The sequence below is a fragment of the Scardinius erythrophthalmus genome (genome assembly GCF_964197995.2).
Source record: "Scardinius erythrophthalmus genome assembly, chromosome: 2".
NCBI lineage: Eukaryota > Metazoa > Chordata > Actinopteri > Cypriniformes > Leuciscidae > Scardinius > Scardinius erythrophthalmus.
The window spans coordinates 50,990,078-51,015,212 of NC_138222.1; the positions used below are offsets into that span (position 1 = coordinate 50,990,078).

Consider the following 25,135-nt stretch of genomic DNA (forward strand, 5'->3'; position numbering starts at 1 on the left):
CAGAACAGAGGAACATCAAAATATATTAAAGTTCTGATAAATAAAATGTATAAAAATACAAACTTAAGATTTTTTTTTAAGACTAAACGTTTAGTCCTTTGAACAAAAACAACAATTTCACATTCAAATTGACAACAAATTCAAATTGTCATAATTTACTCTCTCAAGTTGTTTTTTTCTTCTGTTGAAAATAAGTTATTTGGATGAATGTGGGTAACCAAACAGTTGATGTACCCCAGTGACTTCCATAGTATATTTTTCTCCTTTGGAAGTCAATGGGGACCAGCTACTGTTTGGTTACCCACATTCTTCAAACTATTAATATTAGAAAAATATTAGAAGGAAATTAATACAGTTGGAACAACATTAGAGTGCCTGTAAATAATGAGATCATTTTTATTATTGGGTGAACTATCCCTTTAAGGACAAGCGGCAATGTGTTTACAATTGCTACTGTCTCTTTAAGAGCTGAGCACGACACGTCTAATGTACACACATTTGACAAGCGGACAACCGACATTGTTTATGTAAATCTTGTGTGTATTTAACAGTATTAGCACAATAATACTCGAAAGATAACTTAGTCCAGTATCCAGGCGCTGGTACTAGAAAGTTTCTAGTTCCAGCGCCTGGATACTGGACTAAGTTAGAAAGGCTTTTAGTGCATGTGAGCTTCACATGTACGCGCTGAGAAACGCACACGTTAGAACAGCGCATCAGCATTTAAAATTAAATGTTTAACCGACAAAGCATTAAAGCACATGCACATTATGAACTTTTGTGAACTGCAGTGTTAACATTTTATGTGAATAAAGCCTACGTCGCGTTGTTCCGCTTCACTCTCGGCTTATTTAACCGCAGCAAAACTGGACATGAGTCACGAATTTTGTCATCCTTATTTGAGTTAAGAGAACTGATAGGGATGTTCTTTTAATTGTTATTCAAACAATGTATGTCTCGTGAGTCGTTACCAACTCACCATGAACACACTTCACCGATGATCTCACTCGCGGTTCTCTCTGCCCGACTCGGGCTGGATCAACAGGTTGCTGAATGTGTGGCGAGTTATACACGAGTGTTGCCAACAGGGACGGTGTAGAGTGCCCTCTGGTGGACAAACTATACAATGGCAACACTCATAACATGGTTGAAGGGTGTTTCGTCCGTTTTTATTTTATTTTTGAAATATTAATTTATCGGCCGTTATAAATGCCGATACCGATAGTTTTGAAAATGCCTAATATCGGCCGATAATATCGGCCTGCCGATATATCGGTCGGGCTCTAGTGTTGGTTACACATGTGCGTGTCAGATAAAGGTCCAGACACTGTTGACAGCTCATCAAAGATCAACAGGAACTCTCTGAGCGCAGCCTTCCTGGAAACACAACATGGAGAAGTATTCACACACACGCACACACTCCTCTAACTGACCTGAGACCTGCATCCATGTCTGATTGCCATGGGCAACATCACAGCAAAAGTTACTGATAGAGCCATTAGTCATGGTGAGTACTTCAACATCACCGGCTCTATGAGCCAAATGTTCTTTATGTGTTCAGAGGAGAACAAGGGCCCACATATTGGCCTAAACGATATACTGCGAAAAAATTATAGATATCACCAGGTTGAATACGAAAAAAAAGTTTCTAAAAAGTTGTTTAGCCCTTATTGTTCATTTGGGAGTAACACTTGTGATGTTCACGGTCAAATATGACCGAACATCTGAAATGTAACTTATTTTATTTTCAGTCAAATCAATGTAATTTATTTTTGTTCAATAATTATTTTTACATTTTTTAATATTTATGCAATAATTATGATATTTTTTTTCCGCATTGAAAAATCCATTATCCAGATTAGTGCCATCTGGTGGGAGTAAATAAAGATGAATTTGTGTAATCATGTGGTGTATCCACTAGCTCAATATAAAGATGATTATTAACTCTCTAGGTGTTTTTAGACATGAATACTTATTTTTATTAAGTTGTGGATTTGGATATTTGACATTCTCAAAGACCACTTTTGTCAAGGTTTATATATTTTTTTGTTTGAAATGTTGATTTGAAGAGTCAGTTTTTACATTCATTTTACTACAGTAAACCTGAACACAGAGAAACACATTTTTCAACATATTACATCAAAATTCAAAAAAAATTTTTTTACAAAAATTAACAGAAATGCTTTATCTGATTTCAACCTCCAATTTGAGTCTTCTGGCTCAATTTTGCCATATTGTTACAGTAACACCAGTTCATTTGTTTGTGTGTGTGTAAGTGAGTGTGTGTTTGGGCATGTCCATTTTGTACTCTATTTTAGAGTGTCGCCCCTTTGTTCCTGTGCATTTTTTTTTCTGCATTGTGGATGATTAGTATTGTTGCCTATTTCCCATTAATTTCCTAAAGGTCATTTCTGACTATATCAGTGGGAATATGACTAATTTGTTTGTTTGTTTGGTTTGGTGGGGGGTGGAAGGTGTCAGTGACTGCCGCAAAAGTCACCAAGTTTCGTACCATTCCAATGAAAGAAAAAAACTTTAGGCACTATCTATTTAAATAGATTTTATAATTTTATGTTTGAACTTACATTCTTGCCGTAGCTGTTTTTTTCTATGGCATCGCTGTTGAAGAGTAATTATCTGGTGAAGTGGATTTACTTAATGTAGAGTTAACAAAAATTATGAGCATTGTAATGTTTGAAGCGGATGTCCTAACAGAAGTAGACCTAGAAGATTTTAAAATGAGTGGTTCATTCAAAAACCAGTAGGATCTTACCTTCATGCTGTGGAAAAACAAACCTAAAGACAACACAACGAATGCAGCGCTAAAAAAGGGGTTGTGTGACATGCTCTGTTCTACAACCTGACTACATAAACATCATTTTAAGATATTGTAGGTGCTTCCAGTTTGAATGTGAATGATGGCTTCTAAGATACTGTACCTTTTCTCTTCAGCAGCATCAGATCCATTCCTCTCTGAAAAGACAACCCCATAATGCATTGCGATGGGCTGAAAAGACTTTAGATGGCAAACAATTTATTTATTTTTTATTATAAACTATTAAATTAAAAGTTTGACCATTTTACCATTTTCAGTAGTGTGCGATGCTAACTACATGCCAACTCCAAGCTCAGTTGAAATCAATTGTCTCCAGCACTTTGCTCTAGGAATGCTATTTGTATGACGCATGGAGTTGCTGGCAATCTAGCGTACCAAATCATTCAAAATACTACCTAGTGAGCTGCCTTACAGTCTACATAGTTGGCTTTTAAGTTGGTTGGAAACAAGAGCCCCTGGTTACTGCTTTTTCTTTGGCGTCCACTCGTGTCAGACCTTTTAAGGGCTCATAAATAATCAACGGGGACCAGTTAGCAGATACCATGAAGATAACTGCTATCATCTGTCTATTTTAGTTTAAGATTTAAAATAGCTGCCATCACTTTTGTAAACAAACAGTATCATCAGTATTGAAAACATTTTATTTCTGCTATACTGGTAAAAGGCATTTACTATCATACAGTACCATTCAAAGTTTTTGGGGCAGTAATTTAATTCAGCAAGGATGCATTAATCGGATAAAAAATGACAGTAAAGAGGACATTTATAATGTTGAACCGTTGAAATGTTTCTTGAGCAGCAAATCAGCATATAGAATGATTTCTGAAGGATCATGTGACACTGTGGACTGGAGTGGATGTTGAAAATCCAGCTTTTCCATATATAAATTTAAAAGAAATATCATAATAGAAAACAAATATATATATTCTGTGTACCAAATAATATATGTCAAAATTATAAAGCTTTAACTGTATTTTTTTTATCAAACAAAAGCAACATTGGTAACCATAAGAGACTTTTTCAAAAACATATATTTTTTAATGGTATATAATTTTAACTCAATTCAAACCGATTACAAAGTTACAAACATGACTGACAAAATCCCGCACTAGGCAACTATCACATTTTAATTGATCTATTTAGCAGACACTTATCCAAAGCAGCTTACAACTGAGGAACATAAGCAATTTGTCATAAGAGCCAACAATATTCATAGCGCGCAATGCCAAGTTTAAAGTATATAGATTAGCACATGCACGTATCCGCTATCTGTGGCGTATTTTTAAAAGTGGCCTTCAGAAGGAACCCATCCTATCACGTACGGCGGCAATCTGAAAAGAACGTAATCTGCCGACGCTATCAAGAGTAGGAAGAGTGCCGTCTCTCCTGCGGTTTGTAAATGGACTCTAAAGACAAGCGACAGCACCACGTGACCAATGTGAAGTGGCCGGCACGGTCCCAAGCGGAGGCCTTATCTCTGAAGGAGAAAGGGATGGCTGGGAGCAGTGATGGCACCTTCGCTCTCTGGCCAGAGCTGTAACATGAAAACACCCGTCCTTGCTGGCAACAGAGCTAAAGTGGATCTATTTCAGGTGCTGTACTTCAGGAGGCCGGTGCGTAGAGACATGACAGAATGGACATTGCTCAAGCGGCTGCTGGACGCCGTGCACCAGCACTCCACCATGATCGGACGCCTCTGGCTCACGGTCATGGTGATCTTCCGCCTGCTCATTGTGGCTGTGGCGACTGAGGACGTTTATACGGACGAGCAGGAGATGTTCGTCTGCAACACCCTTCAACCGGGGTGTCCCAACGTCTGCTACGACGCCTTCGCCCCCATCTCCCAGCCTCGCTTCTGGGTCTTCCAGATCATCACGGTGTCGACGCCTTCTCTTTGCTTCATCATCTACACCTGGCACAACTTATCCAAGCATCCAGAGGGCGAGCAGGCGAGGGAAGCGTACGGTCGCAGTTGCGACTCGGATAGCTGCTCCATTAAGTCGCACAAGCACTTGGGCCACAGTCTTGCTGATGTTCTCGAAGGCATCGCCAACCAGAGCGGACAGAAAAGCTCACAGGCGCAGAGGGAGACCGCCGCCCCATCCAAGATCTCCTCGGGAGTCCTTTCAAAGTACTACGTCTTCCACGTGTGCTTCCGTGCCGTTCTCGAGGTCGCTTTCGTTGTGGCGCAGTGGCTCCTCTTCGGTTTCAACGTTCCCGCTCACTTCGTGTGCACGGCGAGTCCTTGCACACAGAGGGTCGACTGCTACGTCTCCCGTCCCACAGAGAAAACCATCTTCTTGATCTTCATGTTTTGCGTAGGTGTGTTCTGCATCTTCCTCAACTTCTTAGAGCTCAATCATCTGGGCTGGAAAATGATCAAGAAGTCAATGCTCATCAAGGACAGCTCCTGGAGGGGTTACGGCGCTATAAACCAAGACTCGCAGTCCATAGCCTCTCTAACTTTCAGAGACGTGACCAGCACCACTTCGCTTCCTACCCTAGATCTAGTGGTGGACCACCAGCCTGACTGGACCTGTGTTGGGAACTGCTCGACGAAGAAAGACAAGGACGCCTACAGAGGAACACAATCGCTCAAGGGTAAATCGCAGCCAAACAAAGAAAGAAAATCAAAACAAAGGAGCACTGAGGTTTGGATATAAACTCAATTACGGACAATTCGAAGAGTCTTAAGTTTGATTACAAAATGTTAGTGTATGATAGATTTTTGAAGGCAGCTGCTGCTCGTTTGTTTGGATGAGCTTAAAAAGACAAAAAATAAACTATACAATGTACAATCAGCCATGACATGTAATCAATATTTCCACGTCATTTATTTATGCAATATACAGTGTGTAATAATATATTCATTTACAACATCTATAAACAACTTTGTGTATAAATTACGCCAGAGAGCAAAAAGAAAACAACTCACAAGCCTTTCCTTTCACTCAGTGATGTAGTGATGAACGTTCGAGAAGAAATTTCATGAGAACACTGTAAAATTGGTTTAGGAGTTAGTAATAGTGTTTGGAAGTAAAGAGCTATTCCACATCGTAAGTTTGAGATCGGGATGATTAGGGTGCCACATCTTCCTTTGATTCAAGCAATTTCATATTTTTTTTCACAAACATCTTCAGAAAGTAGTCTGGTAGTTTTTGTGCAGGGTCTATTTCTGTATTTTTTTCAGTATTTTGTGCTGAGACAATTATACACCACCGTTCAAAAGTTTGGGTCGTTTCTTTTAATGATTTTTTCATGTCTCTTCTGTTCACAAAGGCTGCATTTTTTTATGAGAAATACACAAACCATAAAATTTTTAAATATTACTACAATTTAAAATAGCTGTTTCCTATTTGAATAAATTTTAAAATGTAATTTATTCCTGTGATGGTAAAACTGAATTTTCAGCATTATTACTACAGTGTCACATGATCCTTCAGGAATCATTCTAATATGCTGATTTGCTGCTCAGTAATATTTACTTATTATTATCAATGTTGCAGTTGTGCTAATTACTAATTTTGAGGAAGTTTTTTTTTTCATGATTCTTTGTTCAATAGAATTTATTTAAAAAATATATATAAATCTTTTGCAACATTATAAATGTCTTTACCGTCTTTCTGAGCAATTTAATGTTCCTTGCTGAATAAAAATATTATTATTTTTTTTTTCTTTAAAAAAAAGTACCGTCCCCAAACTTTTGAACGGTCGTGTAAGTAGGTTGACTTCCTGAGGATTGTAAACACTGTGGCACTTTCAAAATAGTGCTCAGTTTGGTTTAAGCGGTCTGTAAAATGACCTTTTGGTCGATTTGAACACGTTTTTCCAAACAATGGAAGATAGGTGTTTGATAAAAATTTCTTAAACATGGGACAAGTAAAAATACTTAAACAATATCTATATAATTTTTTAAAATTCCTAGATCGATCCTTTTTTTGTGTCAATGTTTGCGACACTGCTTTTCGGTAACTGTGCGTCCCGGCTGCTAAACCTGCAGCAAGAGAAGTGATATTTTCCTGATAACTTGCAGTATGAATTGAATGTGATGTGATAAAACATTCCTGTATGGTGAAATAATGGCAAAAAAAAATCTTTCAATTAAGTTATTTCTGTGGGTTGAACAAAAAAGCTAGGTAAAGTAAACCAGTGTATGAACAAATGACTTTTTCAGCTGGTCATTTTGATGAATCATTAAAACGACATTGGGCCTGCTGTTTAATAAATAAAAATAATAATTTTGTAATCTAGCATGTTGGAATGTTCACGGCATCTATAGCAGAGAGAATTTCTTTCACATGCATAGTATAATTGAAATATATCCAAATGAACTAGAATCAAATGAAATCAAATCAAGAGCTTGAGAATGTGATTTGAATCAAATCAGGAAATATTTATTATCCAGGCCTATTTGAAAATATTTAGTGGTATTTGCTAAGGGAAGCATCACTATTATTACGGCTCATGATTTTGAGGGTTCGGGATTGCAACCTGTAACCCTAAGAATTAAACTTAGCCTTGTAAGTGGTCATGAAATGATCATTGAAAATTTTTTTTTTTTAAATGCAAAAATATAGTACTTTTGGCAACTGGTTTTGTGCTGTTAGTGGCACAGAAATTCCACATCGCAGCTTTCAGCATAATTTGTTTCTTCAACTTTTTCTTTTTTTCCCTTTTTGCTCTCTGACTGCTAAATTTGGCCAGAAAAAGATACAAAAGGGAATGACAAGTCAAAAAGTTATTGGTCTGAGATGATTACAACATTTGTGACAGTTGATGGCAGTATCTGGCCAATACAGAAACAAAAACAGTCATTCAAAGTTCCATTTCATGCACAAGAAACATACTGTTCAGAGTAACAAAAATAATGTTTGACATTAATAGAATACAGTCTAATTTTGGTGGACAAACACAGAGACAAATTTTGTAATTTCAAGCAAAACTGAATTCGAAAGATGTCCAATTTAGTTTATAAGCACAGGACGGTTTAACTAGGGCGAGAATGTTTGATTAACATCTGCAAATTTTAAAATGTCATTCAGAGTACGACATAGGTCAAACAAACCACATAGGCGAGCAAAAAGTTCTTGTTACATACAGTACAAAGTTATGATCCATATCAATATATATTTATATATATATATATTTTTTAGCACTCCATAAGACTGATAAAATTTTGTATTTATCGGCATGGCAGAAAGAGATACAGTAGAAAGTGCAATGTCCTAAAACCAAAAAACACAACACAAAAAATAAAATGTGCACATCAATGGGTGTGTTATTCTGAAGCTTTAGTGCAATACAGCCACCGTTCAAAAAAAGCACTGGAATGCGCGAGAGAGCAAAACCCATTAAAACACCCGCGATGCTTACTATGATACCCAAGATCACAATAAGTCTGTAAACGGAGACAGGAAGAGAGTAAGAGTAAGACATTCATAAGAGTAGCAGTCAAGATAGTCACAGTTTTTAGAAAAATTGTGTTTCAAAAAACACATAAGACCACCGCAGGCAGGTAAACCCCATATCAGAGCCAAAAAAAAAAAAACATATGGAGACAGCGAAATACAAATCCACCCCCATTGGATGCAACACATTTCCAAATGAACAAGGTGAATGCTGCGTTGAAGCTGAAATAAAACATGTGCATTGAAATTACACTGCAAAAAATTCAGTATTTCCAATAATCGTAATCGTTTTCCAATAAACATCCAGCTAAACATCCTAAAATCTAAATCTGGAGAAACAAAATTGTGTAATAAAAGACTTACAAGCATATATATGTATATATGCATGTATGGGCTGTTAAACTATTAAAATTTTTATCTAATTAATTACATGATGTGCCAATTAATTAATCGAATTACTCGCAAATTAATTGCACATCAATTTTGGTAAATCAATTCAAGACAAAAACCCACGCATGGGCTTTTTTTTTTTTGCCTTATATCTTGAATTTAAGCTGCATTCTAATCGCTTCATCACATGGGTCAGTTGGTGCCCTGCATCATGTTTTTTCTAAACTGCATGATATGTAAAGCCCTGTTTACATCTGGTATTAAGAAGTGGCTATTAGAGCAGAAATGAAAGCTGCTGCTCTCCGTGTATTTTCCATATATCTCCTTTCGAGGTCATATGTAAATTGCGTGAGCTTATTTCGCCCATTAGATCGAAAGATCTGAAAAAAAGGCCATTCATTTACCCGTCCATAGACCCTCCCCTCAAAGAAATCAGGACAGAAGTGGTTGAAAGTGGACAAAAGAGACAGATTAAAAATGCAGGTGTAATCAGGAATGTGTCTCCTTTGTCTACTTGTGATCCGATCAACCAAACGCATGTTAATACCGGGTGAAAACAGGGCCTAAGATGACGTATAGGTCTGTTTTAGTTACAAAGATGTTTAGATTAATACTGATTAAAATGTTTTCGCAGTGTAAAAATCTAGATGTTGCACCATGACGCCTGGAAAACGTAATAAGTTAAATACTGAAATGTGAAAGCTTCAAAATTGTCTGTGGTAAAAAGCAAGGCTTTCATTGGTGAGAATGCAGCAGAGGATGTTGAGTGCGTGGACGGTTGAGACAAGTCTAGTTTGGCTGTGTGGTCAGTGACCACTGGTTGTTGGCTCGGCTCATTGAGGCAGGGGCACTAGGACCTCTACGTAGTTTATGGGGAAGAAGCCTGATTCACCGTTAATCATGCCTTCATACCAGTTCTCATCAATCTGATTGGTGAGGATGATGATGTCGCCCTCTTTGAAACCCAGCTCACCCTCGTTCTCCGGATCAAAGTCGTAGAGCGATCGACAACAGGGCTGGTCCATGTGTGATTCTATCTCTGTAATGAGGAAAATACAACCATGTCACAGATTTCAACATTTGTTAAAAGATTAGTTCACCCATAAATTAAAATATTGTCATCATTTACTTATTATACATGTTGTTCCAAACCTATATGGTGTTCTATTTTCCATTAGAATAATTTTATGTTCATCCTACAACGTTCATAGACACCATTGCTGTCAAACCAGTGTTTTTTTAGTACCATTGCTAAGCTATTATAGATTTTGTAAATATTTTGAATGATATTTTATTCTTATATTTTATGGTTTCAGTAATTTTGCAGTCTTTTTATATTTTTTAATGTCTTTATGCTTTTTATTAGGTTTTATTTTTTATTTCAGTTAATTTAGTTTTAGTTATTTTAGTACTTCAACATTAAGTGAAAATGAGACATGTTGCTGAAATAAAATGTTTATTTAATTTTTTTAGCTAAAGGTGCTGCGTGTCATTTTTTGACTGTACAAAAAGCATAAAAATACCAAAATATGTTTGCAGAGATTTAGGAAACATGCTAAGTTTCAAATACTTGTTTCTCTGAAAAACAATGCTACCACCAGTTATTTGGTTATTTGGACTGCAGTACCCATTTCAACCACTAGCTGTAAATATTACATACTGCACCTTTAAAGGGTTTGCCAACCCAAAAATTAAACTTCTGTCAGTAATTACTCACCCTCACGTAGTTCCAAACCCGTAAGACTTTCGTTCATCTTCGAAACACAAATGAAGATCTTTTAGATGAAATCTGAGAGCTTTCTGTCCCTCGTTTTCTCGGTTTTCTACATTTCTAGGGCTTGAAAATGGTAGCTGCATAGGCTAACTACCACTTTCAAACCCTAGAAAGGTAGTAATTGCATCAGATTTGCATCAGATTTCATCAAAAAGATCTACACATGTCTACTGAAGATGAACTAAAGTCTTGCGGGTTTGAAATGAAATGAGGGTGAGTAATTAATAACAAAAATTTCATTTTTGGGTGAACTAACCCTGTGTTGTTTATTTTATTTCAAGTAATGAAAATGGTTTTCATAGATTCAGTTTACAACAATAACCTGTCAAACTTCAAAAAAGCACCATAAAAGTCTCACGTGTTGTATTTATGTGTTGTATTCTAAGTCATATTATAGATTTGTGTGAGAGATCAAAAGTTAAGTTCTCATTACATTTAATGTTCATTCGTATTCAGTCTATTCTTCATAAAAAGCTATCAAATATAATTAATTTATAATGCACAAAAATGCAAAAATATAGTTCATTAACTTGTAAAAAGTGAACAAGATGCATGGACTGTTTCAATAAAGTTTTTTTTTTTTTTTTGGTCACTTAAAAGAAATGTTGTTAAAAAAATCTTCAGAAATTAAATTATTTTTTTTGTTTTCCAAAGACCAAACTAAAGTCATTTAGGTCTTGAATCACATGAGGATGAGAAAATTGGGTTTAAAATGAAATATTTAACACCACTGGGCTGCTTCCAAACAGCCAGGGGTGCGTTTCCCGAAAGCATCGTTGGCCAACTATGGTCGCAAGTTCCGTCGTTACCAATAGAGTTCAATGGACATTGCGATGAACTTGCGACCATAGTTGGCCAACGATGCTTTCGGGAAACGCACCCCAGAACAACTCATTTTAAAATTGGACCAGGTTATTAAGAGGAAAGTAACAGAAAATCATGGAATAATGTAGTTTGAGAGTTGATGTGTGGGTAGATGAGATGAGTAGGTTCACATGAAATCTGTGACTGCAGTTATCCAACAAAAGCTCCACATATTTCTGCAGAATTTAAATAGCCATTACTGACAAAATACTACACATCTCCTGCTTTTTATATGGCTGGGTATTGCCAACAACCTCACAACCTCACATTCATTGAAGTGTCTAGGCATGATCCTACAGGACAATACTCACGTTTGCAATTACCATTGGTGCTTTCAGGCCATGATACATTGGATACTGTGGGTGATGTGTGTGTGAACTGATCAACTGAGAGCAAAAACACATGAGATCAAACATGAGAGACAGACACATACACACAAACACAGTTGATGAACTTGACCACAAAAAACAACCATGTGGTCTATGAATTATGTATGGGAATTTTAAAGTTGTCTGGTTTTAATTCTGATTGTTTTACTTTGCTTACTTTTTGTTTTGATCCCTTTTAAGTTTTAAATCGTCCCAATACTTCTAGTTTTAAAGCTACACTGTGTAGGATTTTCTCCCATCTAGTGGTGAAATTGTTTATGACTACCAACTGAATATTACTTTCTAGCCTCTCCCATCCCGAGGGCGTTTTAACTCCTACGGTGGCCGTATTATTTCAAATCTGCCGGCAGTCGCGAGTATTCTCCCTCTCGCATTCGTCACGGTGCCACTGAGTGTAAAAACGCAAAAGGCAAAGCTTTAATTTTTCAGGTATGTCCCTCTTTGGCTAATGTATTTTCAAGATGGAGGCGCAACATGGTTGACGCCATTCGAGCCACTCGCTCGTATGTATTCTAAATGGCAGATTCTACGCTTACGAGAATACTTGATTAGTTGGTAGAAGTAATTACACATTAATGAGCAAATATCATTTTGAAAGAACAAAGTGTTTTTTGCTAAGAATCAACATAAAAAAATGACACAGTGTAGCTTTAAGGTCTCTTCAAGTCTGATTACATGTATCATCATGATGCAACTGAAATATAATAGTCCTACAAATAAAACATTTCTATGATAAACATTACCACCTACTTTTTCCATTTACAGAGTGGATGACCTGGATATCTGAAAATAATATGAAGGAATTATGTAAGACAACATGATGGTGGTGATAAATGTGAGCAACACACAATGAAAGCCAATCATGATCCTCTTGATTTTAAATTACTTTAAATTACTAAGAAATAACAACAGCCAGAATAAAAATTAAATAAAACAAATCACAAAGTGAAACAGGTGAATAGAAAACCAACAAATGGACTGTATAACACTGTAATTCTATTAAGACCATTAATGCAGAATATGTGATTTTTCCACTAGTGAATGGCTGGTAAACCAAGAATATAATATAATATAATATAATATAATATAATATAATATAATATAATATAATATAATATAATATAATATAATATAATATAATACAATATAATTTGCTACTAACCATGAACTATGATTAATAAATGTATCACTAATATATATATATATATATATATATATATATACACATACTTTGATTATTTTATTAATATTATCCAAAATTAGACCACATTTAAAAATGTAAATGTATTATTTAAACCTAGACAATATGTGAATGTTTTAGGATTTAAAAAATATTTTAACAAATAAATGTTATGATAAAATACAACATATAAAATAAATATTCTGTACTTTTTCTGGGACGGATTTTCTTGCTTAGATTGAAGCACACAAGAAGCTCTCCTCTTGAGAGCTGTCAAGATGTTTTCTCGTTGATACCTGTGGTTTTGACAGATGAGGTGTGGGAAAGTCCATTGTGCTGCGTGTTCTCGACGGTCTCCAAACTGGACACGATCGACTTTGGCTTGAACTCTTTTTTGGGCCGACTGCTTGCGGTAGATATCCTGCGAGAGCAGATGCCAATATGTGTGAATAAAATCAATTGTATATTAGCAAGAAACCTTTTTATTTTGAACACTTTGATAACATCACAATTTTTTTTGTCTGATTTCTAAAGCAAGTGAAATCAAAATCACTAACAAAGTCTGAATAGTGGAACAAAACAGGCTACAAAAAAAGAAAAGAAAGAGAGATTAATCTTTTTCTGTTTTCTCACAAAATGTTTTTGTCTTGCTGACCAATGAAAATTGACCAACAGCACATACTGTTACTGTCATACTACATGTAATATTAACTGGGAATATAGCTGACTTTCAGCTCCATCTATTGAATTGCCACTGCCAGGATGTGCAGTTGAAGATATACCTGTTCTGTATTTTGCTGTTGAGTTCCTCCAGGATCTCCAAGGACTGTCGATGGTAATCCAGAGCTGCCTCAATCAGAGCTGATAACTGACTCACTTGCTCCACCTACAGGCAAGTGAAAGACATGAGGTTTACAGAGGTTAACCCCAGAACAGAAACTTAAAGTCCCCCTGTGGTGAAAATCAAGCTTTTAAATGTTGTTTATATGTCTATGTGGTGTTTTTAATATGCTTTAAGACGAACCATGTGCAAATTCATAAGTCAGCACCATTGCTGAGTATTTTCTCCTTAAAACTGCAGTGAACCGAAAACAGTTTCATAATCGCGGTTTGAAATCGCTGGTGTTTCTGATGTCACAAACTACCTTGTAACCAATCACGTCAACATGTGATCGTCAACGAGTGGATCCCTGAGCTGGTGTGAGTGAGTGTAGGCGGGGCTAATTTGCATATTCATAGAACCGCATACATAAATACTAAAGGGTGTAGTTACAAGAACCGCATACATAAATACTAAAGGGTGTAGTTACAAGAACCACATACATAAATACTAAAAGGGTGTAGTCACAAGCTATTTTAAGGCATGAAGACAATTTTTTTCAAGGAAAAAACTTTGAAATATGTCATTTTGGTGATCAAAGATGAATTTTATGGGTTAAAATTATTGACTACAGGCTACTGTTAGTTCATGTTAGTTAATACATTAATGTAAAAACCTGACTTTAAGTGTTACCAAAATAAAATGTTCTCAACAGTAATTTTTCCCTTACATCATTCTCCAAAAAGTTAAACATGCTCCTCTCAGCAAGGTCTTTGGATTCCTCAAACTTCTCCACAGCCTGTTTGATCTCCTCATCAGGAATCTTGCCCTGGCGTTTCTTCTTATAGTCAAAGTCTAGCCGTCGTCCCTCCAGTTTCTTCAAATGATGCTATCAGGGAAATCACACAACATGCTTTCATTGAATAATAGGCCAAGAAGGCAAAATTATTGGCTGATGCTTATTATCTCAAAATGATCAAACACTGATCAATTAATCGGCCTAGTCAATATAGCTGTATTTCACTAAACTTAAACAAAAACTGCAAATGCACAAACTGCTTGATGTTAAACCATAAAGACAAACTTCATTCTGTAAATGACAGTGTCTACTAATAGGGGGAATCAGGGAAATAAAATGAGAAGTATTTGCTTGGTCAACATAACGGCCACCATGAGGGGGTGACGTACTCCAAGTATGCGGCTTTTTCTAGGCCACTGATATGCCTGGATTCTTCATCTCATGTGAGTTTACATCTTTTCAAACCTCATTTCAAAAGACCTTTAAGTATAAAACACTTTTAAATGCAAAATCCTATTGCACTTTTAATAATTCTTTAAAATGAAATGATAATAAACAGCGAAATGATGTCGTACCACAATCTCTTTGAGGTCTTTGTCTTGTAGAGTCTGAAGTGGGTCAATGAAGTTCTGTTTCACGTTGATATCGAGGGCATCTTTAATATCGGCCATCTGTTTCATGGCTTCACCAATGTCCACCAGCGCAGCCCCTGAGAAGATGATGTAGACCCACTGAAGCAATGATTTACTTCCATAAAAAAGATAAAAAATAATCAAGGATTTAACTGTGATTTAAAAATAGGTAACACAAGCAAGTTTTTGGAAATATATATAATTACTATACATACACATATATATATATATAGTCGCTGTCGAGCGGAAACCTTCATGTGATTAACTCTGCTAATAAATGTTTTTCCCCCCTTTAATGAAGAAGTTGTGCATCTAACCTGATTGAAATAGAGACTGAAGATAAACCAGTTAGGGAAAGTGCTTTTTGCTGTTGTTCATTCTTATGATTGTAAATTCGATAGTTACTTAGTGCTAATTGGTTTTCATTGATTTATATTTAGGGGTGTGTTTCCTTTATTTTGAACTGGATACAATTCAAGCTTTGAACACTACTCAAGCTAAATGGCCGTTCCTAAAAGTATTTTCAACACACTGAGGGAGCTTTGAATTTGTAAACGAGTTGTATTTTTTGTGCTTATTCGATATGTTTGGAATTGTTGTCTCTCTTTGATATGTTTGGATTTATTGGACTGGTGGAATCTGCGTTTGGGTATTATGAATTTAGAATTGGACTTCATCTAGAATATGTGAATACGATATAATAATGATATGATAGGGATCATATAAATTAATATAGACATTTATTAGATTCCTTTGGGATGGTAGCCTGGGAAAACCCAGACAACTTAGGGCAAATTTAGATTTGCTCTGCAAGTAGTCTGGCAAAGAGCTCATTCAAGCCCATTTCTAATCCGATGAAATCGCGGCACCAATCAGAAACGTTGGGGCGGGCTTTACACAATGATGATCGCTCTGATTGGTTTTAGGTCTATCCAATTGCGCCCAGAGGCATTTGAGCGACGTCCGTTGGTGAAGCGCACCAACTTTTAAATGCATTATTATATTCAAATTGCAAACACATGAGGACAGTCTCCATGAAAGACCCACTGGCAGATGAACGTGCTACTACATTTCTCTCCGAAACGGTAGGAAATTAAATTAGATTTAATAGAGGATTTTAACTGTAACAAGATGATTGACAGGGCAGTTTACGTGACAGGATGCACGCGACAGATCCGTCCGATAAAGATGAAGAGGTAGCATGTCCCAAAGCTTGCCTACTTTTTTTGCTATACATTCAAAAGTAAATACCTTTTCTTCACAAAAAGAGTACATACTTTTATGGCGTAGTGTAACTTAGGCGAATTGGGACACAGCATATGGTTTTACATGATGACGATCGCTCTGATTGGTTTTAGGTCTATCCAATTGCGCCCAGAGGCATTTGAACGTCGTCCATTGGTGACACCCCTTTGGAAATGAGTTATTAATGAAGCTTTGCCAAAACATAACTCAGTTACTACTGAGAATGGTCTGGTTTTAACCAGGCTATTGGGATGGTTTAATTTATGAATAATTAAAAAAAATTCTGGATAATATACAAGACTTACACCCCTTTAGTACACAGTAAATTGTCACACCTCATATCTCCATATTTCCCTGCCCTACATCTATGCAAGTGTAAATAAAGAACTGTTTGTTTGAATAAGTAGTGTTTTCATGGATGGATGGATGGATGGATGGATGGATGGATGGATGGAAATGCTTCAAATTAATGTAGCAGAATCCATACAACACTAAAACCAATTTTATTTCACAAATAGATCTGCCTTAATTCTGACTGGATGGGCCACATTGGAAGTCATTGTAAAATAATTGGTGTTTACACATTTGTATCTGGCATCAACAAAGCACCACAAGGTGTCAGACTCGTGTTTAAATGTTATAAGGAAGGACAGCCCTATTACAGGAAACACGTTTCACAACGCACAATGTGCAAGTTTGTGTGACTCAAGGAGAGATAGAGAGAGAGAGAGAGAGAGAGAGAGAGAGAGAGAGAGAGAGAGAGAGAGAGAGAGAGAGAGAGAGAGAGAGAGAGAGAGAGAGAGAGAGAGAGAGAGAGATCGACTAGCATTCCATCACATTGCAGCTGGATTTCTGCAACTGTTGGCCTGTGGTTCATGTCTGTGCATGTGTGTACGTGACTTTTGGTATGTGCAGACGTTACCGAAAGTGGACTCCTCCCCCAGTTCCCGTCCATATCGCAGCATGCAGTCTCCTAATAGGCCTTCGGTTTGAGGATAACCTGTCGTCTTTACCTGCCCTCTGATTTTAGACACGGTGTTGAGCATTCCCAGTTTGGCTCTTGATGCTGTGCAGATATATATATGACATACACTCATGATTAAACCATAAATCATAACACTGCACGCTAAACATGAGTCACTGAACTAAGTTACAGTAATTTAGTAGCAGCAGGGAATCAGTGCCTACTCAGAAAATAAATAAATAAAAATGTGATGACGTTTTAGAGGGAGGTGAGTTGTAAGTGTTCTCAATGAGTGAGATCATTTTAATGAAAAAATATGTAACGATATTCAACAATATTATTGATTTGACTGCACTGTCTGACATTATTGGATGAGAACTGAAATAAACTGGAAATAAAAGCAAGTGCTATATAAAATAAAAGAGACTTGACTTGACAATCAGGTCCACAAATCAGTCAGAATGGTGGAAATGGATGGATTACATTAGTTAACAATTCAACCACTCACCATTGTAGATTACATTTAATTCGAAATACACTAAAAATCTGAGTTTGGTTAAACTGAAGGTCTGCAGCCATCGATTTGATGACTTTTGAAGAAAATGAAAAACATTTTTTAAAACACATACAATACCGTTCAAAAGTTTGGGGTCAGTACTATAACAGAAAGTGATAAGAAGTAATAAGAAATGTTTCTTGAGCACCAAATCAGCATATTAAAATATTTTGCTGAAGGATCATGTGATACTGAAATTGGGTAATGATGCTGCAAATTCAGCTTTGCATCCCAGTAATAAATTACATTTTAAAATATATTAATAGAAAACAGTATTTTTAAATTCTAATAATATTTCATAAATTTAATATATGCAGTAAAATATGTTTACATCAGCCTTGGTGAGCAAGAGACTTATTTCAAAAACCATTTAAAAACCTTTTGAACAGTAGTGTGAATCTGCTTAGACTTTGATGTGACTTGGTTTTAATAAACAGTATGATAGTATGAACAAGTTATTATTGCATTGGACACTTGTTGATGGTGTAAAGTAAGTGATGTTCCAAAAGTCTTTTCAAAAACCATGCCTAGCCTCCTCACTTCAGAAGTAATGTAAATGACTTAATGCAATCCAGTGCAAATTGCTGTAAATAAGTCTGGTTTCTAAATCGTACCTGGGTTTGGTTGAAGGTATTCTGTGGTTTTAGTCATAAGTTCAAAAACAGACTTGTTGGTGACTTCTATTTTCTGTAAAGGTGGGAAAAGCAGAAAGAGTAAATAGAGTAAAGATTAAAGATGGTAAGAGTAAATATGCTTGTAACGTGGAGAAGGGGCTCATTTCTGCAGTTCTCACCCGCTCCATTTCCATGAAGTCTTCATCGAGTTTTGTCCCTTCTGCACCGCTTATCTTTTCACTTAATAACTAGAAAAAGAGAGAGAAAGAGAGAGAGATATTAGATCAGAGACAGGAAGTTTAAGCAGGCTGAAATTACATGCTGTTTTCCTGTGCACAAACTAGGGAGGGCGGAAGCCTCTTTGTATATTATAGAAATGATACCAGACGTCATTGGTTAAATTTTTGTGTGTGTGTGTTCAAACCAGCAGTTATAAGATGATAGTATACACATTTTTTTGTGGTGCACAATATCAGGGAAGCACAATATTGGATTTTTGCCGATATTCAACATGCTGAATCGGCCCAAAATACCCTGATGGTGTCCGACTTGAGACAACGGTGCGGAAAAAACGAAGCCGACCGCAGCTCATGTGGTGTGTCCTAGTCTCAGCCTCAGATGTCACGCCCATGGACCGTTGGCTGAACGTCTGATGCATAAGGCACACTTTTCTGGAAACACTTCAGGAGTTTCGAAGTCGCGATCTGATTGGTTGAATTCTACAGGATGTCTGGGGAGATGAATGTGTTGCATTCTTTTATTGGTAATCAATATAAGAAACAAAAGAAACGCCTGGAAACAAATGCTGTGATGCCAAAACCCCTTGTGGAAGAAGAAAGCCGTTGTGTTTACAACTGTGACAATGAGCGCTTACCAGGATCAACTAAACGCTGGATTTTCAAAAGTATGTGTGACGTTCGTGGCCCCATTGTTACAGTAAATTAGCACAACGTTCTTGAATGAATAATTTATTAGATGCACGCCGGTCTGTTATTGTAGGGACATGGACGTTATATTGTCACGCCCCTAAACATGACCCTCGTTTGGGAAGCAATCCAGCGTAAAATGATTTGCGCAAATATATAACACTTCAACGACTTTCTTTGGCACATTTCCTTCATAAATGAAATTCAACCACGGTGTCCTCAGTGACTAAGGTGCCAGGAGTCTATAGAGATGACTCATGGGCGGGGCCACTAGTTTGGAGAGACTGTTTATGATTTATGGGGGTTATAAAAAAAGGAGTGGGTGGATTTTTTACTATTATTGGCTGGTTGTGTACACACTGTGGACACACATGTGTTAAAATACCTTTTAAAAGTGAATTTTGCATTATGTCCCCTTTAAATGGGAATGCTGTGATAGGCGTCATATAGGTAGACATAGATCAGCTGAGCGACAGCCTATGCGAGCTTGACTAACGTGGCCTACCAGAACTGACGCTATACGTTTGATTTCTGTATTAGCCAGAATCTCAATGTCCCTGTATGACATTTATTATATAAATAGTCCACTGGACTGTTTGTTGAAAACAATTTAGAAACACACACAACTAGGCTAAAGTATGTCATTATATGTAACACTGAATGGCCACGCTAAAGGAAAAACTATTATCTCAGTATAGCCTATGTATACACATAGGCTATACCAAAGTCCTTTTAGGCAAGTCGTGCCACTCGGCCGCCATCTTGGCAACGCCTCCGGGCAGCTATTTCGGACTAACAAGACCAGGCTCCTATCTAAATGAATGGGCAGAGAGTCAGAACTGCACTTACACTGGTCACTGGGACATAAAAACTGCATGTAACAGCAGTAAAATATGATAAAAATCGCTGAAAAGTTTGATGACTTTGCCCAAAAATAAGGTTTAAAACGCCTTTTTCCCCACAGGTTATACTTTTACTACGCATGCGCAAAGGGTTCACGACACCAACTTCATTTACGTCGCTATCCAGAATGCCGGTGTTGTGGATATTCAATGTCAATATTGTTCTCCTTTATTTAAATATAAGCAAGTTTGCACTTTATCAGTAATAACAATGTATTGTATAGATCAGTTGTTTTCACTACTCATTAAAATGAATCGGTTCAAATGAATCATTAGTTCGCGAATTGGACGTGTCATACGGTTGTGTGATTATCCCAGCAGTAAGGACATGGACATCCCACAAGGTTAGTGTCAACACAGAAAACATTACATCACTGGATAGGTTTTTTCGTTTATTTAGAGAGTAATTTTATGTCAGCTGAATGTGCGTAACGCATTTCAGAGAAGATAAGACAACGTATTTTAGCACAATTCACACACAGCGCTAATTCAGGGGAAAAAAATCTCTGAATGCTCCAACATGAAACTTTGGTCTTCCGACCTTTTACCATAATGTCGTTTTGTTTTGATTAATATGCGTGCGGGAGAGAGAGCAAGACAGCGCTTAATTTGGAGACGGTGAAGTCTTGTTTACACTTTCGCCTGGCTTCGGAAAGAGAGAAAGAGAGTGCGCGCGCGCGACCGGGGCTCTCCCTCTCTGCTTGTCCTTTCCATATGGTTCTTTCAGTTAAATATGCACCCCGTCACTGATCTTGCACACACAACAACTCACTGTCCCCAAATCGTCTCCGCTGTCGCAAAACCTCAACTGTGCGCATGCGTCAATGGAACCAGACGATAGGTTTAACCTGTTAAGCTTCACCAGTGCGTCGGCGCACTGAAGCGTTTTTTATTTATTTAATTCAAAATTACTATCAGATTTAATGTTATACCTTGACAAACTATACATCATTAAAAAGATATAAGACTCAAGTTTCAGTATTTGACCACTATTGTATTCTGAGAAACTCATAGTGACAGTTATGTCTTAATTTGTGTCAGGAGTTATGAAATGAAAAAATGAGTCGATACCTTTAATATGAATTATGCGCGTCAGCCGCTCCCATTCATAAAAAACTCTGTGCTGTCGTCATGACAGCGATACACAAAACAACGTCCCTCAGGGCTTTAGCTCAAAAATGTGCAGATTTGGAGAAATATTGATAGATTCTTTTAGATTCACATCATATTTCTATAGACGAATAATATTTATTGAATTTATACCCAAATGCGTCAATGTAATCTTTATGAGCGTTTGGTATTCTAATTCACAGTGTTTTCAATTCATACCAATAGCCTGAGGGCGCTATATGCACAGTAATATAGTCCATATATGGCACATGAAGAAGAGCCATGATCATGTGACATTCCAGGAAGCCTCGAACACACACACAGCTAACAGAGATCGGCTGTAATCATGCAGATAAAAGATGTTTTGAAGACAATAAACATGATTGCAATGATATCTGATTTGCCTGTGTTCTTCAAGCCATGCCAGGTATTTTTATAATAATAGATTATATTTATAATGTAATGCTAATCTATATAGACTTCATCATTGTGCATAATACTATCAAATAATATATTTTCTGTCTGATTTTTTTATCTGAAGCTAAATTAGATCACAGAAGATTATTTAAAACATTCGGCTTGAGTTATAAAGTACGTTTTGAGCATAAATATGGTTTTAATCTCATATATTGTCGTGTATTGATGGTGTGCTAAGCTAACATGCTAGCTAGCCCTAACTGTTAGTCACATGACATGGTCTTGAAAAACATTTAACTAAATACAGAGTTTTGGGCTTATTATCTTCAGATTTTAAACATAAAATGTTTAGACATGTGGCTTTAGCTTTAGTGCATTTCTAGATTGCTCCAGTGCCAATTTCAATTTTATTTTCATGAGGATGTTTCATAAAAAATAATTTCTAATAACTTTACAAAACTTTGAAGCTATTTATAACATTTTTTGTCATTACGACAATAATTAATTCTACATTTACAATAAACTGCCAGGTGTCAGCTTTCAAACGAGATCATACTTGTGCTTTTAGTACAAAGGGTTCATGAACTGTATCTGTTTTAGTTTGGGTATGTCATTTCTGGGGATTTTTCAAAAGTGGCGTTGCAGCTTAACAGGTTAAATGTTTCGCGGCTTGACTGTTAAAAGCAGATGATTGGCTTTCCAGCGGGAGGGGCGGGACATGTTCATACAACCGCCATCTTTGCCGTTACGGGTTTTCCTTATATAGGCCTAGTTCTATTGAGGATTGAGGAAGGGGCATGTCTCTTATATAAATTGTCTCTGGCTATACTGAGATAATAGTTTTTCCTTTAGCGTGTGACACATCAATTGGTGCTAAACATAACAATCCAGACTAGTTAAGCAGCACTAATCACTAAGAGGATTAACATATCTTGCATAGTAAGACGTGAATTAGGTTAACATTTTTGCCATGTAGGTCAGTGAGCGTAGATTGAAAAATGACCAAAAACCCAAAAAAAATTAAACACGATTACAAAGATTTTTAATCTGCAATTATTGTTCAATAGACCTGTGTATGTATGGTGGATACGATGTACAGAATGTCGGATTATGGAAGTAAAATAGGTAGAGAATGGCTCTGCACATTGACTTTTGGGATGATTTTTATTTTCCTTGCAGATATGTACAAAACAAGAAAATGCATTTCTTTTACCATCAAACCTCAAAATCTTTGAAATCATGTCTGAAAAGTTTTGATTTTGATCTCTTACACTCCAATTTCTCACCTGTCTCACTATACAGAGCTTCTATAAGAATGACAAGTTGATAAGCTGCCTACTATAGTTGATTTTGAAAATGTTAAGTTTTTCACACCTACTGTTTCAATTATCTATAGCTCAGAAATTCATCTGTTTCCTCATTGGTAACACAAAGCACCAAGTGTGGCCATATGAAGTGGCCTACATTTATACTAACACACACTTGTCAGAGTCAGAATACTGACCTACTTCAGTTTGTTTACCATACCGCTGTGAACGAGTGATGAAGGCGTGAGGTCAGAAGGTCTTTGCAAAAATCTCTCTCTTTAATGGTGACTGCAAGCAGAGGTTGTTCAAACACCCACATGAAACGCTCACACTATTCAGAAAGTGTTTCTAATGACAAGATTGTCATAAGCAACGTGATCAGGAGAAATTGTGGGCAAGAGTTTACTGAATCAATCACAGGGTCCTCACTGACTGAATCGGATCAGATGGCTCACTCACTAAATTGCAGGTTCTCAAAATATAGTTAACCGTTACTGTATAACTATGCCCTAATTTGCATCAGATAGATAGATAGATTTCACACACACACACACACACACACACACACACACACACACACACACACACACACACACACACACACACACACACACACACACACACACACACACACAATTAAGCTCTATTTCTCATTTCCTCTTCATGGACAAATATTCAGTTCACTGAGGAATGAACAATGCGTTCCTCTATCTGAATAAGGAAGGAAATTGCAACAAGTCCAGACAGTGATGACACCCACTCCAGCACGCTGCACTTTCTCTTACAAACAAACACGCAATTAAATTAAGGTCAAAGACATATTCAATGCTGCAGATGTTTGTTAGAGTCAAGTCAAATGAAAAGGCTTCCGTCTATGAGGGTGAAAAGCCACACAGGCTAACCAACCCCTGAAAGAAAAAAAAAAAAGACGGCTAGCAGGCTAGCAAAGCCCTCACTAATTAGCACTGACAGACAGCAGCAGACACCTTGTGAAATGGAGGCTCAGAATAGAAAGAGTGATAATGTGTTTCAAAGCAGTAACTGCTTTACTGTGATCTGTCCAATTAGCAGCTGTACAAAACAACAGTCATATGGGCAGATGTAAAACGTGTCTTAAAGGAGAACTCCGGTCAATTTTAACATTGATTTTGTAAATTTGGAGTGCTGTCAATACAGAGAACAACGACAAAAATCGGTGTTGCCTACACCGTGTTATCCTCTTTTTAAAATTTTCACCCTGTTGACTTCAATGGGGCAAGTTTTAAACCAGCTTTTAGCCTCTTAACATCCTTGATGTGCCATTACAAGTGCACAGCCATGTTGAGTGATTCCTTCAGAGTGAACACGGGTGAATCTGACTGCAGTAGATGTGAAAGATATTAATAAAAATGATGTTTATTCAGCCAGCGCACATACCTGTATTTTCTTCCTGTTTTCGGTCGAAGTCCATAGTAATCGATTGTCGAGTTCACGCGCATGATCATAGGTAACTAAACCTATGCGTGTGAACTATGAACTATGGACTTCGACCGAAAACAGGATGTAAATACAGGTATGTGAAATAACATCATTTTTATTAATATCTTTCACATCTACTGCAGTCAGATTCACCGTGTTCACTCTGAAGGAATCACTCACATTAGCTGTGCACTTGTAATGGCACATCAAGGATGTTAAGAGGCTAAAAGCAGGTTTAAAACTTGCCCCATTGAAGTGAACAGGGTTCAAATTTTAAAAAGAGGATAACACGGTGTAGGCAACACTGATTTTTGTCATTGTTCTCTGTATTGACAGCACTCCAAATTTACAAAAAATGAGCTCAATGTTAAAATTGACCGGAGTTCTCCTTTAAAGACTAACATGCTAAAGAATGAAGAAGGAATGAGTGTGTTTATCTTAATAATAAATTTCAATAAACTTAATATTATATATATATATATATATATATATATATTAATTAATATATATATATATAATTTTTTTTTAGTTTATTGAAATATAT

General features: G+C 36.7%; 2 protein-coding genes across 2 annotated transcripts in view; one reads left to right on the forward strand and one right to left on the reverse strand.

Annotated features, from left to right (window-relative positions):
- Nucleotides 1-4,321: 4,321 nt before the first annotated feature.
- On the forward strand, nucleotides 4,322-6,060 carry gjd6 (gap junction protein delta 6). The gene has a single exon (XM_081358720.1). The coding sequence runs from the start codon at nucleotides 4,345-4,347 to the stop codon at nucleotides 5,497-5,499; it is 1,155 nt and encodes a 384-aa protein (XP_081214846.1). The 5' UTR covers nucleotides 4,322-4,344; the 3' UTR covers nucleotides 5,500-6,060.
- A 2,717-nt stretch (nucleotides 6,061-8,777) lies between these two features.
- Nucleotides 8,778-25,135, reverse strand: part of sh3gl3a (SH3-domain GRB2-like 3a) — a 44,225-nt gene continuing 27,867 nt past the window's right edge. Inside the window, exons 2-11 of the mRNA XM_081358719.1 lie at nucleotides 18,651-18,719; nucleotides 18,472-18,544; nucleotides 17,260-17,403; nucleotides 15,036-15,169; nucleotides 14,392-14,550; nucleotides 13,624-13,727; nucleotides 13,138-13,262; nucleotides 12,412-12,444; nucleotides 11,584-11,658; nucleotides 8,778-9,673 (exon numbers count right to left, since the gene is read on the reverse strand). Coding sequence (XP_081214845.1) covers nucleotides 9,468-9,673; nucleotides 11,584-11,658; nucleotides 12,412-12,444; nucleotides 13,138-13,262; nucleotides 13,624-13,727; nucleotides 14,392-14,550; nucleotides 15,036-15,169; nucleotides 17,260-17,403; nucleotides 18,472-18,544; nucleotides 18,651-18,719 — 1,122 coding nt within the window. The 3' untranslated portion in view covers nucleotides 8,778-9,467. The remainder of the gene's footprint in view (nucleotides 9,674-11,583; nucleotides 11,659-12,411; nucleotides 12,445-13,137; nucleotides 13,263-13,623; nucleotides 13,728-14,391; nucleotides 14,551-15,035; nucleotides 15,170-17,259; nucleotides 17,404-18,471; nucleotides 18,545-18,650; nucleotides 18,720-25,135) is intronic.

Excerpts from the sequence above, each read along its gene's own strand:
- gjd6 (XM_081358720.1), top strand. The coding sequence starts at position 4,345 with ATGGCACCTTCGCTCTCTGGCCAGAGCTGTAACATGAAAACACCCGTC.